The sequence below is a fragment of the Ascaphus truei genome, chromosome 17, assembly GCF_040206685.1.
Source record: "Ascaphus truei isolate aAscTru1 chromosome 17, aAscTru1.hap1, whole genome shotgun sequence".
Lineage (NCBI taxonomy): Eukaryota > Metazoa > Chordata > Amphibia > Anura > Ascaphidae > Ascaphus > Ascaphus truei.
The window spans coordinates 29963483-29987451 of NC_134499.1; the positions used below are offsets into that span (position 1 = coordinate 29963483).

At 50.6% G+C, this 23969-nt stretch overlaps 1 protein-coding gene across 1 annotated transcript; it reads right to left on the minus strand.

The window, feature by feature from the left end:
* Window positions 1-2101: 2101 nt before the first annotated feature.
* ABTB1 (ankyrin repeat and BTB domain containing 1) lies at window positions 2102-20988 on the minus strand. The gene is made up of 13 exons (XM_075574577.1): window positions 20708-20988; window positions 18006-18068; window positions 17346-17401; window positions 15399-15543; window position 15186; window positions 14383-14541; window positions 13160-13205; window positions 12043-12159; window positions 11436-11551; window positions 9661-9759; window positions 8859-9026; window positions 3508-3708; window positions 2102-2663 (listed from the first exon to the last, which is right to left on the minus strand). Exons 1-13 carry the CDS (start codon window positions 20761-20763, stop codon window positions 2457-2459), a joined length of 1434 nt encoding a protein of 477 aa, XP_075430692.1. The 5' UTR covers window positions 20764-20988; the 3' UTR covers window positions 2102-2456.
* Window positions 20989-23969: the final 2981 nt, after the last annotated feature.

Below are 23969 nucleotides of genomic sequence, written 5' to 3' on the forward strand. Positions count from 1 at the left end.
CCCAACCCTCTCTAATACTGCACAATTAGTAACTAGAACACACCGGCACTTTAAGACAAAAGCTGCACTTGTGATAATTAAGATAATGAAGTAGCATTTGATGAACACGTGCAGACCTCCGCCCTAATACAAGCACAGGGTTTTGGGTAAGCTGTAATTTCCCCAGGATGTATAATAATTGGGAGGTTCTTTGCACCTTTTATCCTAGGTGCAGTAACCCCTCTAGTGAAAGACAAGCCCTGCACAAAGGGGGTACGGAAATTATTAAATCCATATAAAGCATCTCTCTGCACACGCACGCACGTCCTCAAGGGCCACCAACAGGTCAGGTTTTAAGGATATTCATAAATGGTGTGTGCATTTCTATACACAGGGCTATTTTCTGGGGGGGGGGGGGGGGGGGGAAACCAATGTTCCGGCACCTTTTTTGTGGGGGACAGATCATCAGGAAACTCCACATAATTCTATAACTATGAGAAATGGGACAAAAATACCAACTGTAAAAAAGTGTTTTTTTGTTTCCTACAACATTTTTTTTTATTTAAAGCTTAATTATTTATTGTAGTGGGGGGGGGGGGGGGGGGGTAGAAAATCTCCCTTTCCCCTACAAAAACCCCATTGCATGTACTCCATATGCCAGACAGGTGATGAATTCCTTTTGTTTAAAAACAAGGAAAATGCATTTATGAAACATTTGTTTGCAGTCTGATGGATACATACAGGGAGAGTGTGACTGCGCTGCAGGTAGGAAGCAGCGTCTGATACATCCCGCAGCCTGTAATGTTAGAGGAAGCACCTGGTGCAATGAAAAGATGAGACATTGGGACCCCCAACTGGCAGAGAGATGCAGAACAATACACCTTGGGGACCAAAGCCGAGCCCTGTCCCACCCACGGCGACACATTGTATCAACGGGGAAACCATTGCTACCCCATCCACACTTCTCTCAAACTGCTCACCTGCGCCCCGTGTGTGCAAGCGCCGCCTTGATGCATCTCGCAAGGAAACAGAATGTGCGAAATTACAAAAGGGACATATAAAGCCTGCTTGCGTTTCTCCCCTCCCCCCCCCCCCCGACTGCAGGGGACCCCCCCATCCAGGTCAAACAGGTTTGTCCACCAGTCAACTACACGAAGCAGGGTTCGCTCCTGCGTCAAATGGAAAGTTGCGTCATAGGGAGAGGATGCGGCGGCTTTCACTTTCGACCCAACTGTAATTATTATTTTTTTTTTTTTTGTGACAAACCCAAACCCCAAAAAACTAACAACCCCCCCCCATTCCCCTCCCAAAAACCTACAACTCTGTGGGATCATCTCCCTGTCTATGTAAGCTTTAAAAACAAGAAATCAGGTCTGTCCGGGTTGTCGGTAAATTTCCTGTGCTGGGTACAGGGACTCGTGTGGTGGGGTTCAATTAACAGATTAATGTATTACATTAATCACTTCCCTCACCAGCCTTTTGTTCAGAGCAATTGAAAGCAGTGACGCCTGGCAGGGTTATTACACAATACCCGACGGTAACCCATCACCTATATGCCTCGGACAGTGACACAAACTATTGGGTTACGTATGCCGTGTTACCGTGCCTGCCAGAGCTACGTTATGTTCCAGGCTGCTCTGCGGGCTCATCTCATTCTCCCTCCGGGTGACGATCCGTCAGCGATTTGGGGAGTGGTATATAAAAGCAAAAGGTGGGAAGAGCTAAGTAACGCACCTATCCTAATGGGGGATGCGTCTGCAGCTGCAGAGATCGCTGGGTTTATAAAATGGAAGTCGGGTTGCATGTGCTTTAAACTGACAAGCACTGAAGGCAATAAAGTTATGCCAGAGGGCGTCTGCAAAACGTGGCCCGGACTCCTGGCTGGGCTGCAGGTAACACGTTATTTACATGGGACGGACAAGCAAATCCTATTTTGTGCTAAACTGCACTCCTATCAGATGCTTGATACTTTGTCATTCACGGCTGAAGGGGAGTAATCATGCAGCTGGGACTGGGAGGTGGGAAGCTTATGCTCAGGTTGAACATGCCGCACGCGGATGATACAGAGTATCTCGAACCCAGACATCATTGCACTTGGAGAATACCCCAAATAAAACAGACCTTTTACCAGATATGCCACACTTACATTTAATGGTGCCGCTGCCAACTACTTTGCCTTCAAAAACAACAGGCAAGTCCTTCCCCACTGAGCTTGCAATCTAGTGCTGTCAATTCCCAACTGGCAATTAATGTTTGGAGATGGTTTCAGCACATGAAAGGAGGGCAGCAGCTTTAATTATAAGGAGGCTACAATAGACCTTTTGGGGGCTTAGTTCTCCAAGTGAGAGTTATTTGACTGGAGGGCGTTGTGCTCTGGATCACTGTACACTGCAGGAGATACTGTATCAGCCGGCGTTGCTCCGGACCCTCCCGTGCTGCACGGTGCAGTGATACTTTGTGTTCTGTCCCTGCTGGGCTCAGCACTCCAGGCCCACACTGGCCAGCAGCATCTCCAGCGCTTCCAGCCTCTGGTTCGCCTCTTCGATGGCGCTGTACGTTTGCACGTTGTTGGTGATGTGGAACCGGATGTCATCGATGAGTGGGATGGAGTCAGTCTCCTGGCGTTCCTCCACGGCCGCCGCGTCCTCCTGCACCGCGGCGGCAAACTCCTCCGACTCAACCAGCTGTAGGGGGGGAGGGAGAGGGGACTACATGAGTCACATGACCCTTTGCCAACAACTTGTGGTAGGACGGACGGTTCCCTCTCCCTGTGTCATGGTAAGGCCAGACCTGGTAGGCCCATTCTGTCTGTGTCACTATGTCATCTTGCAGGGACAGAGACAAGCAGAGGGACCCGGGTGCTGAGTCGGTGTCCTGGTCATCCTGTGGTGGAGGAACAGACAAGCTGGTTCCGTCCGTGTCACTCTACTAGGGGAGAGACAGACTTCATGACAGACCCGCTCTGCTTGTGTCAGTGTCCCTGCATACAGTGGGGGAGACAGAGTAACCATACAGCCCTTTTAATCTGTGTCACCCGATTGTCCCTTCCACAGACTCAGCAGAGTGACAGTGGCATCTCTCTACAACCATGTGCCTCATGTCACTGTCACGTTGCATTCACGCCACCTGGCTACGAAACGCATACTCTCCATGTCCCCCTCTGTGTCACTGTTGCCCTATTCCAGGGATGGCCAACTCCAGTCCTCAACCTGACCTGTTGGTGGCCCTTTTCAGGACATCCCGGCTTCAGTACAGGTGGCTCAATCAGACTGCACCACCTGTGCTGAAGCCGGGATGTCCTGAAAACCTGAGCTGTTGGTGGCCCTTGAGGAATGGAGTTGGCCAACCCTAGCCTATCAGATGCACCGTCCATAGTCTGTAGGTCATCCCTGTCTGCGTCAGACACCTGCTATGAGACACTCCATACGCAGAACGTCCCTCAGTCTGTCATTGTCACCCTTTCTGATGCACACCCTTCACATAGTCCCCAGATTGCGCCTGTCCGTGCAGGGTCCACATCCTCGGTACCTTTTCGATGATCCGAGCCATGTATTCCGTGGACTGATCCTCCAAACGCGTCAGCTGGAAAAGCTTTGCCACCTTCCAAATCCCGACCACGCTGTCTTCATCCAGCATCTGCGCCAGCGTCTTCCCGCACAGCCGCTTCAGCCCGGGCAGCAGATACATGTCAGCGACGCACAAGACCTCGTATGCGTTCTCTGGGGACAGCTGAGACACGGTGACAGGACAGAGGGGGTCAGCAGAGGTCATCCGGACCGGAAGATTCAAAGCACAAACCCCCAAAACTACTCTACACCGCGCTTCATTCTCTCGCACTGAAGAGTTTAAACATGACATTTTTTGATCGATGGAACGTCACAAGCCTTTTTAATGCTTTCTACAGTGATTCTTACCATCCTTTACCGTAGTGCAGACATCTTGTATGCGTACAAATTGCAACCAGTTTTAGATGCAACTGTTCATTCTCTCACATAATGTATTGGCAGCCATTCTAATTATTTATTCATAAGAAATGTTTCCCCCCCCCCTTAAGTGTTTAGATTCCCCACTTAGAACCCTGCCACACACACACACACACACACACAGTTTCCCCCCCCCCCTTAAGTGTTTAGATTCCCCCCTTAGAACCCCGCCACACACACACACACCCCACCCCCCAACCCCTTTTTCAAATCTGGGCTAAAGCTAAAAAAATTTTATGTGGCCTTAAATGTTCACATTTCTTCTTGATTCTCTAATCCAGGGTTCTCCACCCCAATATGCTGAAAAAGTTTACGCTCCCCTGCGTCTAATACATCAGCTGTATGTGACCCTTTGGTTCCACCTGGTGGTGGATTAGATTATTTCCCTCAAAACCAACATTCCAACTGTGATACTGAACCAACGTGTACTGAGACTCCCTTACCCCACAGAACTTACAATCTACATGAAGAGTAAAACAATTACAGTACATGGTAATCTCACAACATACCGCTGGGACCAATAGAACTGCTTAAAATGGGCATCTTAGCCCCGCACGTGCTCCGGTTATACAATGGGGTCTTGGCAGGCGAGCCTTTCCCGGAGCAGATGCTCCAGGCGTCAATCTCCGTGATACACAAAAAGGAAAAAGATCCCACAAATTGCCAAAGTTATAGGCCGATCTCATTGATAAATTCGGATGTCAAAATTTATTCTAAACTATTGGCCAATAGATTAAGTGTCGTCCTGCCGGATCTGATCCACCCGGATTGGCTTTATTAGAGATCGACAAGCGGCCGACAATACGAGAAGAGTAATTGATATAGTAGATTTTGTTAACACCAACACAGTCCGGAGCTTGCTGTTAAGTCTCGACGCGGAGAAAGCGTTCGACAGGATCGACTGGCCATACATGGAGACGACGCTTGGGGCATTTGGCTTCGGGGAAAAGATCCTCAGGGCAATATAAGCATTATACTTAGCACCGGCTGCGAGGGTGATGCACCAAGGCTTCCCCTCAGAGCTGTTTCCAATTAAAAGTGGGACGAGGCAGGGGTGCCCGTTATCTCCCCTGCTTTTTGCCTTGTGCATCGAACCATTAGCAGCACACATACGTAGAAATAGAGACATTATGGGGGTACAGATACACTCGCAGGAACACAAGTTAGCGCTATATGCAGATGATATTATCTTGATGATTACCAAGCCACTCACCTCCCTCCCTAATCTGTTTGCGCTCTTGGGGAGGTTCAATCAGATCTCTGGTTTCAAGATCAACCAGACGAAAACCGAGGCGTTGGGCTTGAACATCCCCAACGAGATGCAGAAACTACTAGAGCTCAATTTTGAGTTTAAATGGCGACCCAAGGCCATAAAATACCTGGGGGTATATCTCACAAAAAATATAGCTTCCCTGTATCAAGCCAACTATCCAAGTTTATTGAATACTCTAAAAAAGGAACTAAGCGACTGGTCGGCGTATGGTATCTCATGGCTGGGCTGCATATATATAGCGTTAAGATGAACTTTCTCCCCCGGATACTTTATCTGTTTCAAACGCTCCCGAAACCTGTAGTGAGATCAGAGATCAAGGATTTACAAAACTCGATTACTAAAGTTATATGGAAAGGCAAACAACCGAGGGTCAAAGCACCTATTATGCACAAACCCAAAGAAGCGGGAGAGTTGGCAGTGCCATGCGTGTTGTCCTACTATAAGGCGGCACAGTTGTGACAAATTACACAATGGCACGGTGACCCAGGGCTACGAAGGTGGGTGGCACTAGAAAGAGAGCTGTGTGCCCCACTGGAGCTCAGGGACCTAATCTGGTACCCAAGGACAAGGGTGAAAGCTATAAAAGAACCTTTGGCATCGGTGCTCAACTCGCTCTCGGTTTGGGAGGGGTCTAAACATAGCGGCTCATTGACTTCTAACCATACATATATGGCTCCTCTGTATGGTAACCCGGATTTTGCTCCTGGGCTAGAGGGGGAAAAATTCAAACTCTGGCAACAATTAGGGATTAATAGACTGAAAGACCTGGAGGGCGACATCACTATTAAAACATTTGATCAATTAAAGTCGGAAACAGGCATCCCTAACACAGAATTTCTTAGATACCTCCAGGTCAGGGCATTTTACAATACACACACGGTGAGACCTCCCTTAACGAATTTGGAACGGCTCTGCGTGAGGAGCACAGACACGCGGGGACTGATCTCCACTCTATACAGAAAGGTGGTCGGTTCAGACAAAGACGACACAAATAGACCCAGATTTATGAACCAATGGGAAGCGGATCTACACGAAACACTAGAGGACGAGGACTGGAAAGCTATCTTTCAGGCGGCAGCAAGTAGCTCCATTTGCACAACATTGAAGGAGAACTCATATAAGGTGTTATTGAGGTGGTACCTCACCCCAACCAGACTAGCTAAATGTATTAAAGGGGGATCTGGTACACATGCTGTGGTCCTGCCCGAAGCTCATGCCGGTATGGCAACAGATTCAAGATTGGCTACAGAGGATCTTGGGCCTCCAAATCCAGCTAGACCCGTGGCTGTTCCTACTAGGCAAACCCACAGACGAAGTCTCACGCTCGGGAAACAAACTAATAACGCATTTTGCAACAGCTATGAGATGTGAGACTGCAGCACTGTGGAACCAGAACGCAATTCCATCAATAGACAAAATTAGAAATCGAATTTGGTTTGTATGCCAGATGGAAAAGCTAACAAGCTTGGTTAATGACACTGGCTCAAAATTCCAAAAAGTCTGGCTACCATGGCTAGCCCAGACAGACATCCCCGGGGTGAGCAATGCCACCGTCTGGCTTTGATAGGGTAAAATGAGTTCTCTTTGGATGAGCAGCGTAAAAGACAGATCGGACGTAGGGACGCACTAATAATCACCCTCATATCAGTAGACGGGAATACAAGGGAAACCCTCAATCCTTATGGAAGGGAGAGTCACAATAAAATAAGCCGAGAATGACCAATCCCCGTATAGAGCGACGAAGGATAAACAGTTCTTAGTCCTCCCTAATTCCCCCCCCCCCTTTTCCTTCTTCTCCCCCCCCCCCTTTTTCCTCCCTGTCCCCACATTTGTCTATGTCCTGTCTTCCCCCCACGTCGGTTATATGTTGCAAGTCGGTTAAAGTGTCTGTCCACTTGGACAGAATATTGTAATGTCATGAATATGCTATGTTTTGAAAATGAATAAAAAGAAAGTTGAAGAACTGCTTAAAATGTTTTATTTTAAGTATCCACAGCAGGGTGTTAAAAACGCAACATTTATTACGAGCAGAAAAGGGGCGCAGGAGACCCGGGAAACAGTCGAAAATCACAGAAATATTACAAATAAAATATTTGGAAAGCGCGTACTCCTCTTCCAGGGCCACGTCGTTTTATTTGTGACCGCGAACGGCAATACGGTAACACGCAGAACCCCGCAAGCTCAGAACCCAAACCTGCCATATACGTGTGGCAAAAAGGTGCGCTACTGGGATTGTGACCTCGTATATACCGGAAGCCAGAAAGCCGCAGTGTTGCACCCAATATGACAAATTATAGAGTTAAATATGTATCTGTCTCTTCTCAGAAGTGAGCGGCATTTAGTTACATTTTTTCACCGACGCGTTTAAAGCTTGCAAACCCTGCCGAGGTGCATCTCCACTTCTGCAAATCCGAACACCGCTGCACCCGCAAAAAGCTCTCCTACCCTCTCTAAGGGGCTGAGATATGCCTTAATACAGGGGTGCACAAACTTGTCTTAATGCGCCCCACGTCTCCCCTCCAGCATGCGCCCCCCAACCCCCCCACGGCTCCGGCAACGTGACCCAGCGGCGTCATTTTACGCCGGTTGCCATGGAGAAACGTCGCTGGAACCAAGGTAAGCAAAAAAAAAACATTTTGCGCACCCCTGCCTTAATAGACAGGTCATGCACAGCTGCATAACAAGACCTGCTATTTAACAGTGGGATGAGTGAGCTTTAAACTAGGGAGGGTGGGCCTATAACCTCCAAACTATTGTTACCAGTTGATATTTACAACCACACACTTTCCCCACAAGCTCAGAACCCAAACCAACTACATAAAACATACATAGCACACGTGTGCTGTGGTAGCAGCCTAAAGCAAACTGTGTGACCACATTGAGGCTTTTTTTTTTGTATTTAAACATTTAAATTTAAAAAGCGTGTCAATAAAGAGCATCATTAATACCAATATGCAGAAAACCGTACTTATATCCTGTATAACTATAATAACATTACATTTTATCAGCATTAGCAGATTTAAAACAAAAAAAAGCTTCCCACATTTCTGAAATTAATCTCTATTTTTTTTTTGTGTGTCATTCGGGAAACGTAAACGATCAAAACAGTCATTTTGGAGATCAATTCCCCCCCCCCCCCCCCCCCCCGGAAAAACTCCCTCAACGGTTTCATATTCATTTTTCAGGCTGGGCCATGGAACGGAACGCAGTTTTATCAAACAGATAAAGCACACGATCATTTAATTCGCGGATAAAGGGTGTGTCCCTACACACATTAAGTTATGTATTCACTTCGATCGCAGAGGGGCCTGCAACACAATCGCAGAGCTCTTTCTGGCAGTAGAGAGGATAAGGTGCCATTGAGCAGGGGCGGTCCTCAAGGGCCAACAACAGGTCAGGTTTTCAGTATATGCCTGCTTCAGCACAGGTGGCTCACTCAGCCCCTCTAGTCAGCTTCAGCACAGGTGGCTCACTCAGCCCCTCTAGTCAGCTTCAGCCCAGGTGGCTCAGTCTACGACTGCACCACCTGTGCTGAAGCAGGGATATCTTTAAACACCTGACCTGTTGGTGGCCCTTGAGGCCTGAAGTTGGCCACCCCTGTGTTAGTGGGAGGAAGATCTCACCTCGGTGTCATCGCTGTATATATAATATAGGACGCGCGTGAAGGTGTCCGCGGTGATGTTGTGCAGGGTGATGGCGGGGATACTCGGCTGGGTCTGCAGCTCCTGGCTCTCGCAGAAGTGATCCTCCAGCAGAGCCTTGAAGTAATCGCTGCGACCGCAGAAAAACGACTGCAGAGAGGAGACAGAGGGGGCCGCGGTGAGCTCACACGTGGCAGGAGCGTGGCAGGAGCGTGGCAGAGGTACAAAGACTGAATGGAAGGTACCCATCACAGCAACAGGAAGACGTGTTTGGGAATTGTGGCCAAAAATCTGCAAGTACATATTTGTGTGATAATCTGAATATATTTATATATAGCGCTCACGAGCACAGGGCATGAGGAGCTGTTGTATTGTTTGCATTCATTTCTTCTTATGTTGTATGTCATCCTGTTTATGGAACTACTGTTCCCCCATTGCACCATGCACTTTATAAAATGTGTGTGTATGTGCACGTGTGTGTGTATGTGTGTCAACCTCTCACCGATGAGACCCCAAAAGGTCGGAAAGCTGTCTGTGAGCAGGGTTACTGTCTCTGCACTTCTTTAACCCAGGCTGTGCTGAAAAGCTGTGTAATGAGGCAGGCATACGCTTATAGGGGTCCCATGTTATAATGGATAAGTAAAAGGCGACACTGTGTGCTCATTTGCATGTTATTTCCCAGAATCCCTGGTGGCTGCAGTGGAAGCAAAAGATAATGGGGAAAGACAGGGTTGCAGGCATGTGAATGTACATACACACACACACACACACACACACACTTTACCTTGTGACACAGAAAATTGTAACCTGCGATCTGGAAGCAAACGTCGGGGTAACTGCTGAAGTTATCCGTGCTGTCGAAGGGCAGCTCCCCGAACCCCACCTGCCAGAGAGACGACATGCACAGAATGACTATTCTCATGTATTGTAAAGGAGCCCAATCTGACAAGGTATGTGGGCGGCTTAATATTCTATAAACAAATCACACCGGTAACACGAACATTTCTCTCTCAATGCGAGGTCTGTTTATTTAATGTAACCTACCCGTCCTGAAAACGTGTGCGGAAACTGCACTCGGGAACAACGTGCTGTAATCTAAAATATGACCGAGTATGACCACACACTTCCAACCTCTAACACAGGAGTGGGCACTGGTTGCGCCACCCGTGCTGAAGCAGGGATATCCTTACAACCTGACCTGTTGTGGGGCCCTTGAGGACTGGAGTTGCCCGCCCCGGCTCCATCAGCTTTTATTATACGGAGACCCCCAAAAACACAACGAAGGTTCTTCAGAAATCAGCATCTCGGGGTTTTGTGACAAGATGCAGACTTCACGTTTTATTTTCAGGCAGTAAAGGGAGATGCTCTGCACTCATCAACAATGCAGCTTAATTTTTGGGTCAAGGGGGTGGAGGTTACTACAACTCCCCTACCCTAAGAAGACCAGAGGCCTTTAACCGGAGCTTACCCAATGACAGAGGGTGACTGTAGCGGGATTGACGCAGACCTTCTGCAGCCCTGACCCCCACATCCCAATAACCCAGAGTCCTCGTTCTGCGGCCAGACTCACGCGGGAGGGACATTCCGTCCCCGACTCCATCTGATGCGCTATATTTAGCCGTTAAAACCATTAATAGCTCTTTGCAGCCCGGGCTCGTGCAGTGGCGGTAAAAGGTTCTCGCTCCGAAATGGCAGGAATCCCCCCGGGCAGCGACCAGTACACGGTTTTTTGTTTCTCGTTTAACCCATACATGTGATTAGAGAGCGTTCTTTGCAGCGTACTGACAGCGGCCAAGCACAGACACAGACTGTGCCAGCTTCCCACGCACACAGCCAGAACTGCTCCGTTTGCCACAGCGGATCACAGCCTTGCTACGCCAATTAACCTCTTCACCACTGGAGAACATAAAAGTGTTTTTTTTTTTAGCTCTACACCAGATTTTTGTGAGATTTCCATTTGCCTAAAACTCGTGTTCGTTTTGCAATGCATTAGATTGTAAGCAGTGTACACAGCACTGTGCATAAGATCGGTGCCGTGGAACAAGCTTTTGTCTCTGCAGAGTTAACAAACCACATTTTTGGTGGCGCTGTGGGATGACGTGGCTTACCCAAAAACCTGATGCCTGGGTCCGAACGGAGTTCAACAACGCCACCAACAGACCCCCCCCCCCCGCCCCCCACCATCTCCCCAACTTTATAATTATACCTTGGGTAGTGCCCGGGTCACTGCCTCACCGGTCACCTGGCTGCACTCTGGACATACTGCGATCAGGCCGGTATTGCTCATGAAGTGTCCCCGTTGTATTTGTTTTACCCAACCCATTCTATGGAAGAAGGGCTCTCCCGCAAGGTCATTAATTTTAGGCCAACTATGAAAATGTAACGTTATTCTTTAAGATTGCACAAAAAGCGCTCACCGAGTAGGAAACCCTCCTTCTCATTTTAGGGTGAGAACGTAGCACAGACGGTTACTATGTGACTGTTTCTTAAGCCACATGGTGAGCTGGGCCACCCCATACAGGGTGCCCTAGAAAATGCCGCTGCCAGGTGGGGACTCACCCTCAGCTCCGCAGGGAGGGCACAGTCTGCTAGAATGGCCAGATCCTCCTGCAGCCGGCAGTTTCCAGACGGTCCGACGGTCAGCACCTTCACACATGTCCCGGGCTTGGAAGATACTGCCAGGTGAAAAATTATATGATATACTGTACACACATACCTCTCTATAAGAACACAAGTAACGATGTACAGGCAGCCATGGGTTACACTTGTAGTACTCTTTATGGGTGTATTAATGGAAGTCATAGCAATGACGCCTGTATAACTGAAAATGTAGTTTTCCATTTCTAACGATGCTTTAGGGTTCAACTCCTCTCCTCAAGCCCCACCCACCCCCAACAGGTCCTCAGGATATCCCTGCTTCAGCAGAGGTGGCTCAGACACTGAAGCAGGGATATCCTGAAAACCTGACCTGTTGGTTGCCCTTGGACACCCCTGGGTGACATCAACTCATCCCGGTGTCTGACTGACCGCAACTTTAATAGGAAGCTCTTCACGGGGATAACCATAAAAATAGCCGTTGCCTTGTGACCGCTCAGCCACTGTCTGCATTTCCCGGGGGAGGGGGGCGCAGGACACGGCACACAGGCAGGTCCTGCAGAACACGTACCAAACTCGTACACTTTTTTACACTTGTCCTCCAGCTCTTCAATCAGGTCCTGCAGGCGGCACTGCTTGGCCAGGCGCTTGCAATCCTCCACGTGCTCAACATCAATATCCATGCGGCCTGCGGGGAAGCAGAGGAGCTAGCCTCATAGGAAGGAGGCAGAGGAGCTAGCCTCATAGGAAGGAGGCAGAGGAGCTAGCCTCATAGGAAGGAGGCAGAGGAGCTAGCCTCATAGGAAGGAGGCAGAGGAGCTAGCCTCATAGGAAGGAGGCGGAGGAGCTAGCCTCAAAGGGAGGATGCAGAGGAGCTAGCCTCATAGGAAGGATGCAGAGGAGCTAGCCTCATAGGAAGGATGCAGAGGAGCTAGCCTCATAGGAAGGATGCAGAGGAGCTAGCCTCATAGGAAGGATGCAGAGGGGCCCCAGGGTCTCACAACGCCAACTCAAATACCTTTTAACCCCCAATTACCTCTTTATCCCTGATAAAGATACCAAAGAGCTGAAATGCCATTTGTTTTACGTGCACAACAATGTAACACTCACCAATAAAGCAGAAAGTCCCCTAATTAACAACACCCCCCCTCCTTTTTTGGGATGAAACCAGGGGGGTTTCTCCAGAGGTGACCCAAACCGTGTTCTGCTCCAGGGGTCTCCCGGGTACTTATGGGTGAAGTTACCTTCGCATTACTTAAAGGCTTTCCAAAGGGGATTTAAAATGGCCATTCAATGATTTCGCAGATTTCTATTGGCAAGATTTGGCAGCCGGGGAGGGAGATTTAAACCCGGTGACTTCTCTGGTAAATATTTCGGGACTGGGGGCCCCAGAGCAAAAAATCCAGCGCCGTGCGATGTCAAGGTTCTGACGCAGTAAAAATAACAGGGGGAATTCCGCTTTAATAAGCGTTCCTGCAACCTGCACAACGAATGTTATACCAATTTGGATGGATACAGGAGTCCCACGCATCTCAATGTATCGGGGGCGTCTTCAGCAGCACAAGCCTTGGTTCTACTCACTGCAACACTGACAGGTGCAATACGTTGGAGAAAGTTCCCAAATGACGTACATAAAGGAATACAGGCAGATAAAGGGATTACACATGAAATACCCTGAAATCACTTACCAGTGTAGAGATACTGCAGAATCGGGCCAAAGGCAGCCGGGTTAATCTGCAGTGAAGACAAAAACGGGTCACTTATTAACCGATCTGCTCAGCAAAGAGTCTCGTGTCAGCAACGGTCAGATCCGAGCTGCACAGCACAAGGTGTCTAACTGCACGTGTGAAACGGTAACGTCTCTATAATCCACTACAGAAATATAAACACAAAGCGGCAGACTCACAAAAGGCAATCACAAGCAGAAACATTGCAAGACACCGGCAGCGAGATTCAGAAGCTGTGCTCGTGCACGGACGGCACACTTGTACTGTTGGTGAAATGTGTGGCCGGTGTATGTAAAAATACATATTTCCGGCGTGCATACGCGGTTTTAAGAGCTGTTGAAGTTGGCTGCAAATATTTTGGGTCTCTGACATTTGACACATGCAGTGGTTTCCAATTTTTTTTGGTGAAGGAACCCTATAATTATAAAGTGAAATTCTGCGAAACCCCAACCCTCTCTAATAGCGCGCCTGGGATTAGATGCTTTGTAAGGAACCCCAACCCTCTCTAATAGTGCGTCTGAGATCAGATGCATTGTAAGGAACCCCAACCCTCTCTAATAGCGTGTCTGGGATGAGATGCATTGTAAGGAACCCCAACCCTCTCTAATAGTGCGTCTGAGATCAGATGCATTGTAAGGAACCCCAACCCTCTCTAATAGTGCGTCTGAGATCAGATGCATTGTAAGGAACCCCAACCCTCTCTAATAGCGCGTCTGAGATCAGATGCATTGTAAGGAACCCCAACCCTCTCTAATAGCGCGTCTGGGATTAGATGCATTGTAAGGAACCCCAACCCTCTCTAATAGCGCGTCTGGGATTAGATGCATTGTAAGGAACCCCGACCCTCTCTAATAGCGCGTCTGAGATCAGATGCATTGTAAGGGATCCCGACCCTCTCTAATAGCGCACCTGAGATCAGATGCATTGTAAGGAACCCCAACCCTCTCTAATAGCGCACCTGAGATCAGATGCATTGTAAGGAACCCCAACCCTCTCTAATTGTGCGTCTGAGATCAGATACATTGTATCTGTAATTGTTACCGTTTTCAAACGACCTGAACATTGCAGGGAACCAGCCCGCACCTCCTTGTAAATACAGACTGAGTCAGTAATGTGCGCACACAAGCAAATCTTAATTCGGTGATAGGAATATCCTCACCCCCCCCCCCACCCCCCAATCTTACCAGCGGGTGCTTCAAGGCAATTACTTTCTTTCCCTTCCACTTTGTGTCAAACATTTCGGCAAAGTATGGGCTGCGTGCGCTAAGGACACAGCGGTGAGCGCCAAACGACTCTCCGTGTACGATGAACACAGTGTCACTGAGGGATCGCTGTTCAGGAGCCTGCAGAGCGAGGAGGGACACGCAGAACGAGCTAAAACATCCGACTCCGTAACTTCCGAGGCACCAAGAGAGAACGCACACGTTGGTGCAATGCAAGGCCGCGTCCACAGTCCGTGCGACCGGCGCGAACAAAAGACTGTACCTCTGAGGCAGGCCGTAAAGCGCACGTGCTCGGAACACACACCCATTTTTATTATTAATTACCAGTACACTTCGGGGATTCGGCAACCCGTGGACGGATTTGAAGAATTCAGCAATCAGCTGGCGGATTCTTTAAAAACCGCCCAAATCCATTTCGGATTTTACACAGCAACACAGGTTTTGGATTTAACATCAGTAAAAATCCGGGAAATGGATTTTGGCGGAATCGCCCACCTCTGGTATTCAGGATATCCCAGCTCTAGCACAGGTCTTCGACTGAGCCACCTTTGCTGAAGCAGGGATATCCTGAAAACCTGACCTGTCGGTGGCCCTTGAGGACTGGAAGCTGCTCACCCCTGTGCTAAGCAATGCGAATCTACATTTTACATGGCAGGATGGGGCAGCATGACACCCATTCTGTGTTTAACTAGAGTTTACGCTGGCAAAGCCCCTCTCCCCCCTACCTGTATCTGCTCATTGATAAGGACAGGGAGGGCCAAAACCCTTGACTGACAAAGAGTTCAACATTCAGAGGCCCCGAAGAAATATGTTGTTGGGCCATTAATTTCCAAATCTTTGCTTCTAGCATAGTTAGATTATTGTGAAATTGTTTCCGAAGTGCTGTTTTTTTGGGATGGCTATTTGGGCTGCCCATGTAAAAAAAAAAAAAGCTTGCACTGAATGGGGCGGTTGCTCTCTCCCTGTGCCGTGCTCACCTCTGCAAGAAGTCGTCATAATAATCCCTCTGCATGCACTTCGCCGTGATGCGCTTGTATTCCTTCAGCAGCCTGCGGATGGCGTCGCTCAGGGCGCCATACAAACAGCGCTCGCCGTCAAAAGTGTTCACCTCGCACTTGGCGCCTGAAAGATGGGACGAGAGAAGCAGCCAATGTAAAAGCAGGGGCGGCCCAGGTTCCAGTTCCACAGCGGTCACTCAACCCCCGGGGCGGTGACATGGCAGTGCCACCGCACCAAGCCCCGCCGTTACAGAGACCCGTGATCTCCCCACAATTCATCTGATTGAGGGAAGCGTGCGGGGCCTCAGCAACACTCTTACCTTCTGCCCCTGGCATCTCCCCATCATTATGGCGCCGCGCAGCTACGACGCGACGCCACGCAGTCTCACGTTGCCACGACAAAGGGATGCCCTGTGGTGCCACGTTGCTATGACAATGTGATGCCTCGTTGTCATGATGACGATGCGACGCCATCTGCCGTCGGGGAGCCGTGACGGCAGTAGCATGCAGGGGGGAGATGCCGCCGGAGAAGGCGAGAGCCGAGGTCCCGCACCGAGCTCCGCAAACATCCCAGCCGGCCCTGCTTACCCCCATCACTGCCAGCGTCACCCGCAGGGTATTCAGGGACAGGACACGGCGCTTGTAAACTATTCCCAGAGCGGAATACAGGGGGGCACAAGACCAGGGGTAGCCAACTCCAGGGCCACCAACAGGACTGGTTTTCAGGATATCCCTGCTTCAGCACGGGTGGCGAGAGCCACCCGTGCTGAAGCAGGGGTATCCTGAAAACCTGACCTGTTGGTGGCCCTTGAGGACTGGAGTTGGCCGCCCCTGCACAGCACAAAAACAATCATATTTACTAGCATGAATATAACAGGGTATAATAATGTTATAGTACTTTTGACGAGACGCGTTTCACCGGTTTCTTCACGCGCCCAAAGTGTTCCACATTTGGAGGCACAGCATGTAAATCTCACGCTTTAAATCATACTACATTATATTTCCCGACCTATGCGCCTGCGGTACGACTTGTACAGTAACTGCAGGACAGTCATTCAGTAAATGACAGTGGCACGGAGTTAGTGACACGCAGGATTTCCCATAAGGCCCAAGACCAAGGCGGCAAAATTTGGGGGCAGCAAAAATGTCCACCTCCATTAGCATTTGCCGGGCTCTTGAGCCAATCGGACCTAATGGGAAGGGACTTTCTTACCTGTGCCTGCCGCCCTGCTTCAAAATCGAGCGTCAGATGACGCCACATAGCGTCATGATGCCGCGTTACCATGGTCACCGTTGGTGACGCCATTTTGACGCTGATTGGGAAGGAGAAGCAGGGCGGCAGACAGGCAGCGGGCACGGGCAAGTGCCTAAGTGCGGCCGCCCCTCCTCCCAACCCGCCGCGTCACCAAAGTGATATCACATGGTGTCCCATTGCCATGGCAATGAGACGCCACATTGGTGACATCCGCCGCGTCATTTGACGCTGCGAATCGGAAGGAGGAGGAGGGCGGCAGAAAGGAGGCGGCCGCCACATGTAAGTGACTCCCCATCAGGCCCGAGAGCGCAGCAAATGTATATTGGGGTGGACATTTTTGTCGCCCCGGGCCCAACGGAAAATCTGCCACGGAGACCACACAAGAAAAGATGCAGCACAGGATGGGACGGTGCTGTAGCTATTAAACGCCGGACTGGATGTGGCTCATTAATTAAATGCCGGGGTAAACAGGTAGGTGTTGAGCCAAGTGTTAAAGATTCCCAAAGAGGGGCCTCTCGAACTGTATGAGGCAGACTGTTCCAAAGAGTGGGAGCAGCGTGGCTAAAAGCTCAGGCCCCAAAGAAAGTCACGGAGATTCTGGGAATCTAATGAATAAATCTGGCTAAAATATGTTCCAAGCTTTCCCCGGCACAGTACCACTACTTGCTTACCATTGGCTAAAAGGTAGCGCACAAGTTCCTCATGTCCACAAAGACAGGCATAGTATCTGATGGAGAGAAGAAAGGGAGGAGGAGGGGGGGGGGGGAGAGGGGGGTGATCAGACAATCAAAAAGTATCACTGAACCACTAATGACACTAGAAATACAGAAAACGTGTCATTACAGGTCCATGCGCTGCTGGGTTATCACTCGCCATATAAACCACGTGTGGACATTCTACCGGGAGGGCGATAGTATTACAAATTTGCCTCGTGGATAAAGAAATGTAACCCTTTCTGTCCCGGAAAGGACCACCAACGCAAAACGCAAATAACCGCGGTGTCAATAGATCAGATCGATGTGTATTAAGCGATAGCTCAATGTGAATTTCCGTTTGACGTGGCAGCCTGAAGATACTAGGGCAACAATAATGCCGAGGTGTTCAGGCACATCAATTCAGGGATTTGCTTATGAAAACAAATGTATTTTTATTTTTTTCCCCAAGTTTTTTTGAACTGTTTAGACTGTATTTTTCTGTGTCATTTATATGACGCCCATCAGCACTGGCTGGGGATATGTGTGGCCGGTCAAGGAATTTAATAACCAGTCCCTGTAAATATTGGACACATGACCAGTAATGTACTAGCTACAGAGCGATGTACAGCAACTTACAAGGGTGTGCTGTCCCACTTATCCCGCACATTCAGTTCCACGTCTCTCTGCTCCACAAGGTATCTGCGGGGAGGGGGGGGGGGGGGGAGAATATTACAGCCACAGCACAGAGACCTACGCAAGTGTCCGAAAGTAAAAAGGGGGGGGGGGGTTACGGAGAGGGGGAGAAGGGGGGGAAGAGAGTGTTCCTTCCCAGCACAAAGTATCTCAAATCCCCAGCTGCCTCACATGACAGGGCCTGGATGCTGTCCAAGCAGGACAGAGTGACAACAGATTGTAACCCTCCGATGGCACGGCACTGGCCCCTGGCGGATTTATAGAAAAGGGGGTAAATAAACTGCAGGTTTTTGATGCATCTCTAAATAACGGGTCAAACAGTATGTGTAACTTCTCTAAATCCCGAGCGGTCGCCGGGGGCAGAATAAGGACAGGGGCTGCAAAAATGGGGCAAAATCCAACACCAATTTATTCAACAGAAAGTCCCTTTCGGTGTTTGACTTTCACCTTGATGGATTTGGGGCAGAAGTTTGCCACTGTTTTGCTCCGATATCCCCCCCCCCCCCTGTAATAATACCGATACAGAACCAATATAACCCACATAGTGTCCTGGCAATGAGGTGCCTACACAAGCGCCGCTATAACACCAGCACCAGCTTATCTGAGAGCACTATGGGTATGGGGCAAAGTAAGGTTATCCCCAAAGGAGTGAGACCCTCTTTCTCACAAGTGAAGCTGATCCTTAAGTGAGTGAGGCAGTCAGTGAGTTACGGTCACCCCAAGAGGGAGTGAAGTTGTCCTCTAGCCTCCTCACAAGTTAAGCTCGATCCACTCAGTGAGCTTCCCATGGTGTGTGTGTGTGTGTGTGTGTGTGTGTGTGTGTGTGTGTGTGTGTGTGTGTGTGTGTGTGTGTGTGTGTGAGAGAGAGAGGAGGTGGTGTGTGAGAGAGAGAGAGGGGAGGTGGTGTGTGAGAGAGAGAGAGAGAGGGGAGGTGGTGTGAGAGAGAGAGAGAGAGAGAGGGAGGTGGTGTGAGAGAGAGAGAGAGAGAGAGAGAGAGGAGGTGGTGTGAGAGAGAGAGGAGGTGGTGTGAGAGAGGGGAGGTGGTGAGAGAGAGAGAGAGGGGGGGAGGTGGTGAGAGAGAGAGAGAGAGAGGGGGGGAGGTGGTGTGAGAGAGAGAGAGGGGAGGTGGTGAGAGAGAGAGAGAGAGAGAGAGAGAGGGGGGAGGTGGTTTGAGAGAGAGAGGGGGAGGTGGTGTGAGAGAGAGAGGGGGGAGGTGGTGTGAGAGAGAGAGGGGGGAGGTGGTGTGAGAGAGAGGGGGGAGGTGGTGTGAGAGAGAGGGGGGAGGTGGTGTGAGAGAGAGGGGGAGGTGGTGTGAGAGAGAGAGGGGGAGGTGGTGTGAGAGAGAGAGGGGAGGTGGTGTGAGAGAGAGAGGGGAGGTGGTGTGTGAGAGAGAGGGGAGGTGGTGTGAGAGAGAGGGGAGGTGGTGTGAGAGAGAGAGGGTGTGTCAGTGAGTGGGGCGTTAATGAGTGGGCGTGTGGGTGACAGTGGCTGTGTCGGTGACAGTGGCTGTGTCGGTGACAGTGGCTGTGTCGGTGACAGTGGCTGTGTCGGTGACAGTGGCTGTGTCGGTGACAGTGGGTCTGTGACAGTGGCTGTGTGGGTGACGGTGGCTGTGTGGGTGACGGTGGCTGTGTGGGTGACGGTGGCTGTGTGGGTGACGGTGGCTGTGTGGGTGACGGTGGCTGTGTGGGTGACGGTGGCTGTGTGGGTGACGGTGGCTGTGTGGGTGACGGTGGCTGTGTGGGTGACGGTGGCTGTGTGGGTGACGGTGGCTGTGTGGGTGACGGTGGCTGTGTGGGTGACGGTGGCTGTGTGGGTGACGGTGGCTGTGTGGGTGACAGTGGCTGTGTGGGTGACAGTGGCTGTGTGGGTGACAGTGGCTGTGTGGGTGACAGTGGGTCTGTGACAGTGGCTGTGTCGGTGACAGTGGGTCTGTGAGAGTGGCTGTGTGGGTGACAGTGGGTCTGTGACAGTGGTTGTGTCGGTGACAGTGGTTGTGTCTGTGACAGTGGTTGTGTGGGTGACAGTGGGTCTGTGACAGTGGTTGTGTGGGTGACAGTGGGTCTGTGACAGTGGTTGTGTGGGTGACAGTGGGTCTGTGACAGTGGCTGTGTGGGTGACAGTGGCTGTGTGGGTGACAGTGGCTGTGTGGGTGACAGTGGCTGTGTGGGTGACAGTGGCTGTGTGGGTGACAGTGGGTCTGTGACAGTGGCTGTGTCGGTGACAGTGGGTCTGTGAGAGTGGCTGTGTGGGTGACAGTGGGTCTGTGACAGTGGTTGTGTGGGTGACAGTGGGTCTGTGACAGTGGCTGTGTGGGTGACAGTGGCTGTGTGGGTGACAGTGGCTGTGTGGGTGACAGTGGCTGTGTGGGTGACAGTGGCTGTGTGGGTGACAGTGGCTGTGTGGGTGACAGTGGCTGTGTGGGTGACAGTGGCTGACAGTGGCTGTGTGAGTGACAGTGGCTGTGGTGTGAGTGACAGTGGCTGTGTGAGTGACAGTGGCTGTGTGAGTGACAGTGGCTGTGTGAGTGACAGCGGCTGTGTGAGTGACAGCGGCTGTGTGGATGACAGCGGCTGTGTGGGTGACACTGGCTGTGTGGATGACAGCGGCTGTGTGAGTGACAGCGGCTGTGTGCTCACACTCACCGGACTCTGAAGATGTCTCCCTTCCTGCAGCTGCTGAACAGATCGCTGGTGTCCATCGGCCCGGGCCCGGCGCTGGGCTGCGGGGACGTCTCATTGACCCGGCGGGTGCGGGCGCAGCGAGCGGAAGCACCGGGAGGGTGGCGGGGAGCGGCGCAGTGAGAGCGCTGCGGGCCCGGGGAGAGGCGCAATCAGATAGCGCTCAGACGCAAACACCAGCAGCTGAGTGACAGCCACAACTCCAGCTGCTTCCGCCCACTGTGCGCGAGCTTGTGCCCCCCCAAAACCACGCCCACTCCTCGCCGCAGACTCCGCCCCTCGGAGACCACGTGGGATTCTAGAACACGAATGTTTCACTTCCTCTGTACTTTGTATCACGGGCGGTTACCATGGAGACGGGAGAAATCCCACGCATGTCTGTGTATTAGCAGGTATGTGCACGGCCGCCAATAGAAATTGTGGGGCCCACGACAAACATTTTGTGTCGGCGGTATTGCGAGCCACCCCCCCCCCCCCAAATTTCACACCTCACGAGCCCCCCTCTCCCCCTCCTCAATTACCCCACACTCACTCATTTCCTTCCCCTCACACAAATCCCCCCCCATACATATAAAAAAAAACACCTACCCAATACATATACCCCCCCCCCCATACATACAGACACACACACACCATATATAAAAAACAACCCTCCCCAATACATATTCTTTAAAGGGTTCTTTACAGTAAGGGCAGTTACAATGTGGAATTCATTACCCATGGAGACTGTGATGGCAGATACAATAGATTTGTTCAAAAAAAGGTTGGACATCTTTTTAGATGGGAAAGGTATACAGGGATATACCAAATAAGTATACATGGGAAGGATGTTGATCCAGGGATTAATCCAATTCTTGGAGTCAGGAAGGAATTAATTTTTCCCCTTAATGGGGTTTTTTGTTTGCCTTCCTCTGGATCAATAAGTATAGATATAGGATAAAGTATCTGTTGTCATAATTTAGCATAGGTTGAACTTGATGGACGTATGTCTTTTTTCAACCTCATCTACTATGTAACTATATATAACCCCCCCCCCAATACATACAGACACACACACACCATATATAAAAAACAACCCTCCCCAATACATATAAAAATCCCCCCAAGCCCCCCAATACATATAAAAAGACCCCCATTCCCCCCAATACATATAAAAAGACCCCCATTCCCCTCAATATATATTAAAAGACCCCCTCTCCCTCCCGGGTGAAGGAGCGGCCCCCTGCTGCAGGGGGTGCCGAGGAGATGACAGTGGGAGGGGCTGAGGAGCATGGCTGGGGACTCGGGGAGAGTGCCGGTTAAGGCCCGGCATGGGGAGCAAAAATGACACCGGCCGGGACGCCATGGGGGGAGGGCGCCATTCCCTGGCGCTCGGTATCGAAGGGGCTCGACCGGCCCATCTAGTGCGTTTGAATCAGGGGCTTTTATAAGTTGATGGTTTTGGGATCGTAGATTCGAGGTGGGTCTGTGGAACTTACGTTGTGTTTGACGGTAGAGGGGTCCTGGTCATGGAGCGCTGGGTGTACCATAGTGAAGGAGTTTAAACATTGCTCTTTGCTTGGTGGGGAACCAGGGACGTTTCCCCCTCATTCTCATTCCCACGTAGGGAGCATTATTACTGTCCAGTCGAGAGAGGACCAGGGCGACTGTGACGATGGTGAGGTCTTTTTATTTTTTTGTCCCTGATGTCTGTGTATTAGGAGGGGGTGAGAGGTATGTGTCCCTTATGTCTGTATTAGAAGGCGGTGAGAGGTATGTGTCCCTGGTGTCTGTGTATTAGAAGAGGGTGAGAGGTTTGAGTGCCTGATGTCTCTGTTTTAGGAGGGGGTGAGAGGTATGTGTCCCTGATGTCTGTGTATTAGGAGAGGGTGAGAGGTAAGTATCCCTGATGTCTATTAGAAGGTGAGAGGCATGTGTCACTGATGTCTGTGTATTAGGAGGGGGTGAGAGGTATGTGTCCCTTATGTCTGTGTATTAGAAGGTGAGAGGCATGTGTCACTGATGTCTGTGTATTAAGAGGGGGTGTGAGGTATGCGGCCCTGATGTCTGTGTATTAGGAAGATCCAAGCTGTGGATGCAGGTAGACGGCTGGCAGGTTTGCGTGTGCGGTGCATGTAGTTGAGGTCTCTCAGGTAGTATGTGAGTTATTCATAGCGCTCCGTCATCGCGCCTGTCAGGGACACGCCAGTTTGTTTCTCCTCATGCCCGACCTTCCTTTCGCGTTTTTTCCTACACATGACGCTACGCACACACGCACTTTGCGTGTGTCATGTCACTGACCATCACCCCGCTGATGTGTGCAAGATATTAAAAAATAATGTGTACCGTATACAAACATGTACAGAGGTGTGCGCGAGGCGAGAGCCCGCTAAGGCTGCATGATTAGGGGGTGGCAGAAGAGTAAGGCCTTGTCCCCGCTAGCGTTGAGCGGGCTGCGCTTGCCGCTTTTACTTACATATATCTATATATGTAAGTGCCCGCTCACGCGGTGCGCTCGGGCACGCACGCTCACCCACACTTGGCGCTTGGGTAAACAAAACAAATTAACTTTCGAGCGTGCTCAACTTGCCCGCAACGCCCCCCGCGTGCGCTTCCGAAATAACCAGGACACCCGGCGCTCATGCTTGGAGAGCTGGTGACGTCACTGCTCTCAAGCATGAGCGTGGTCAGCGCTAGCGGGTACGCAGCCTTAGACGCAGTAAGATGGGCGGGGGGGGGCATGGAGGGGGTCAGAGAGGTTTGTTGGCATCCAGGACTCCAGCCATAACCTAGGCGCCAGCGACTTGTTAAATTTTAGAGGGGGGAGATGGATGACCAGGCGCCTTCGAAGGCTGAGTCCCCGCTGGCGCTGAGCGCGCTCATGCTTGGAGAGTGCTCCAAGCATGAGCACCGGGTGTCCTGGCATTTATGCACGCGCGGGGGGGGGGGCATTGAGCGCGCTGGAAAGTTTTAGGGTTTTTTTTGTTTACATAAGCGCCGCGCACGGGTGAGCATGTGTGCCCACGCACGAGCGGGGACTTACATATATCTATATATGTAAGTAACCGCGGCAAACACCGCCCGCTCAGCGCTAGCAGGGACGCAACCTTACACAGGGCATAGCTAGGGTTGCCAAGTTTCCTGTATTTAGACACTGTCCAGTAAAAAAAAATAGCGGTAATACTGGACATGTATGTGACTGGTTTTACCTCTTTGGCATAGAGATCTGACCGGCTTGGGGGGGCCG

Coding starts and splice junctions, on each gene's coding strand:
- ABTB1 (XM_075574577.1), bottom strand. CDS start 20,763: ATGGACACCAGCGATCTGTTCAGCAGCTGCAGGAAGGGAGACATCTTC. Junction 9,027..9,660: donor ACAATTTTCTGTGTCACAAG/GTAAAGTGTGTG, acceptor TCCTCTCTGCAG/TCGTTTTTCTGCGGTCGCAG. Junction 2,664..3,507: donor TGGCTCGGATCATCGAAAAG/GTACCGAGGATG, acceptor CCCCCCCTACAG/CTGGTTGAGTCGGAGGAGTT.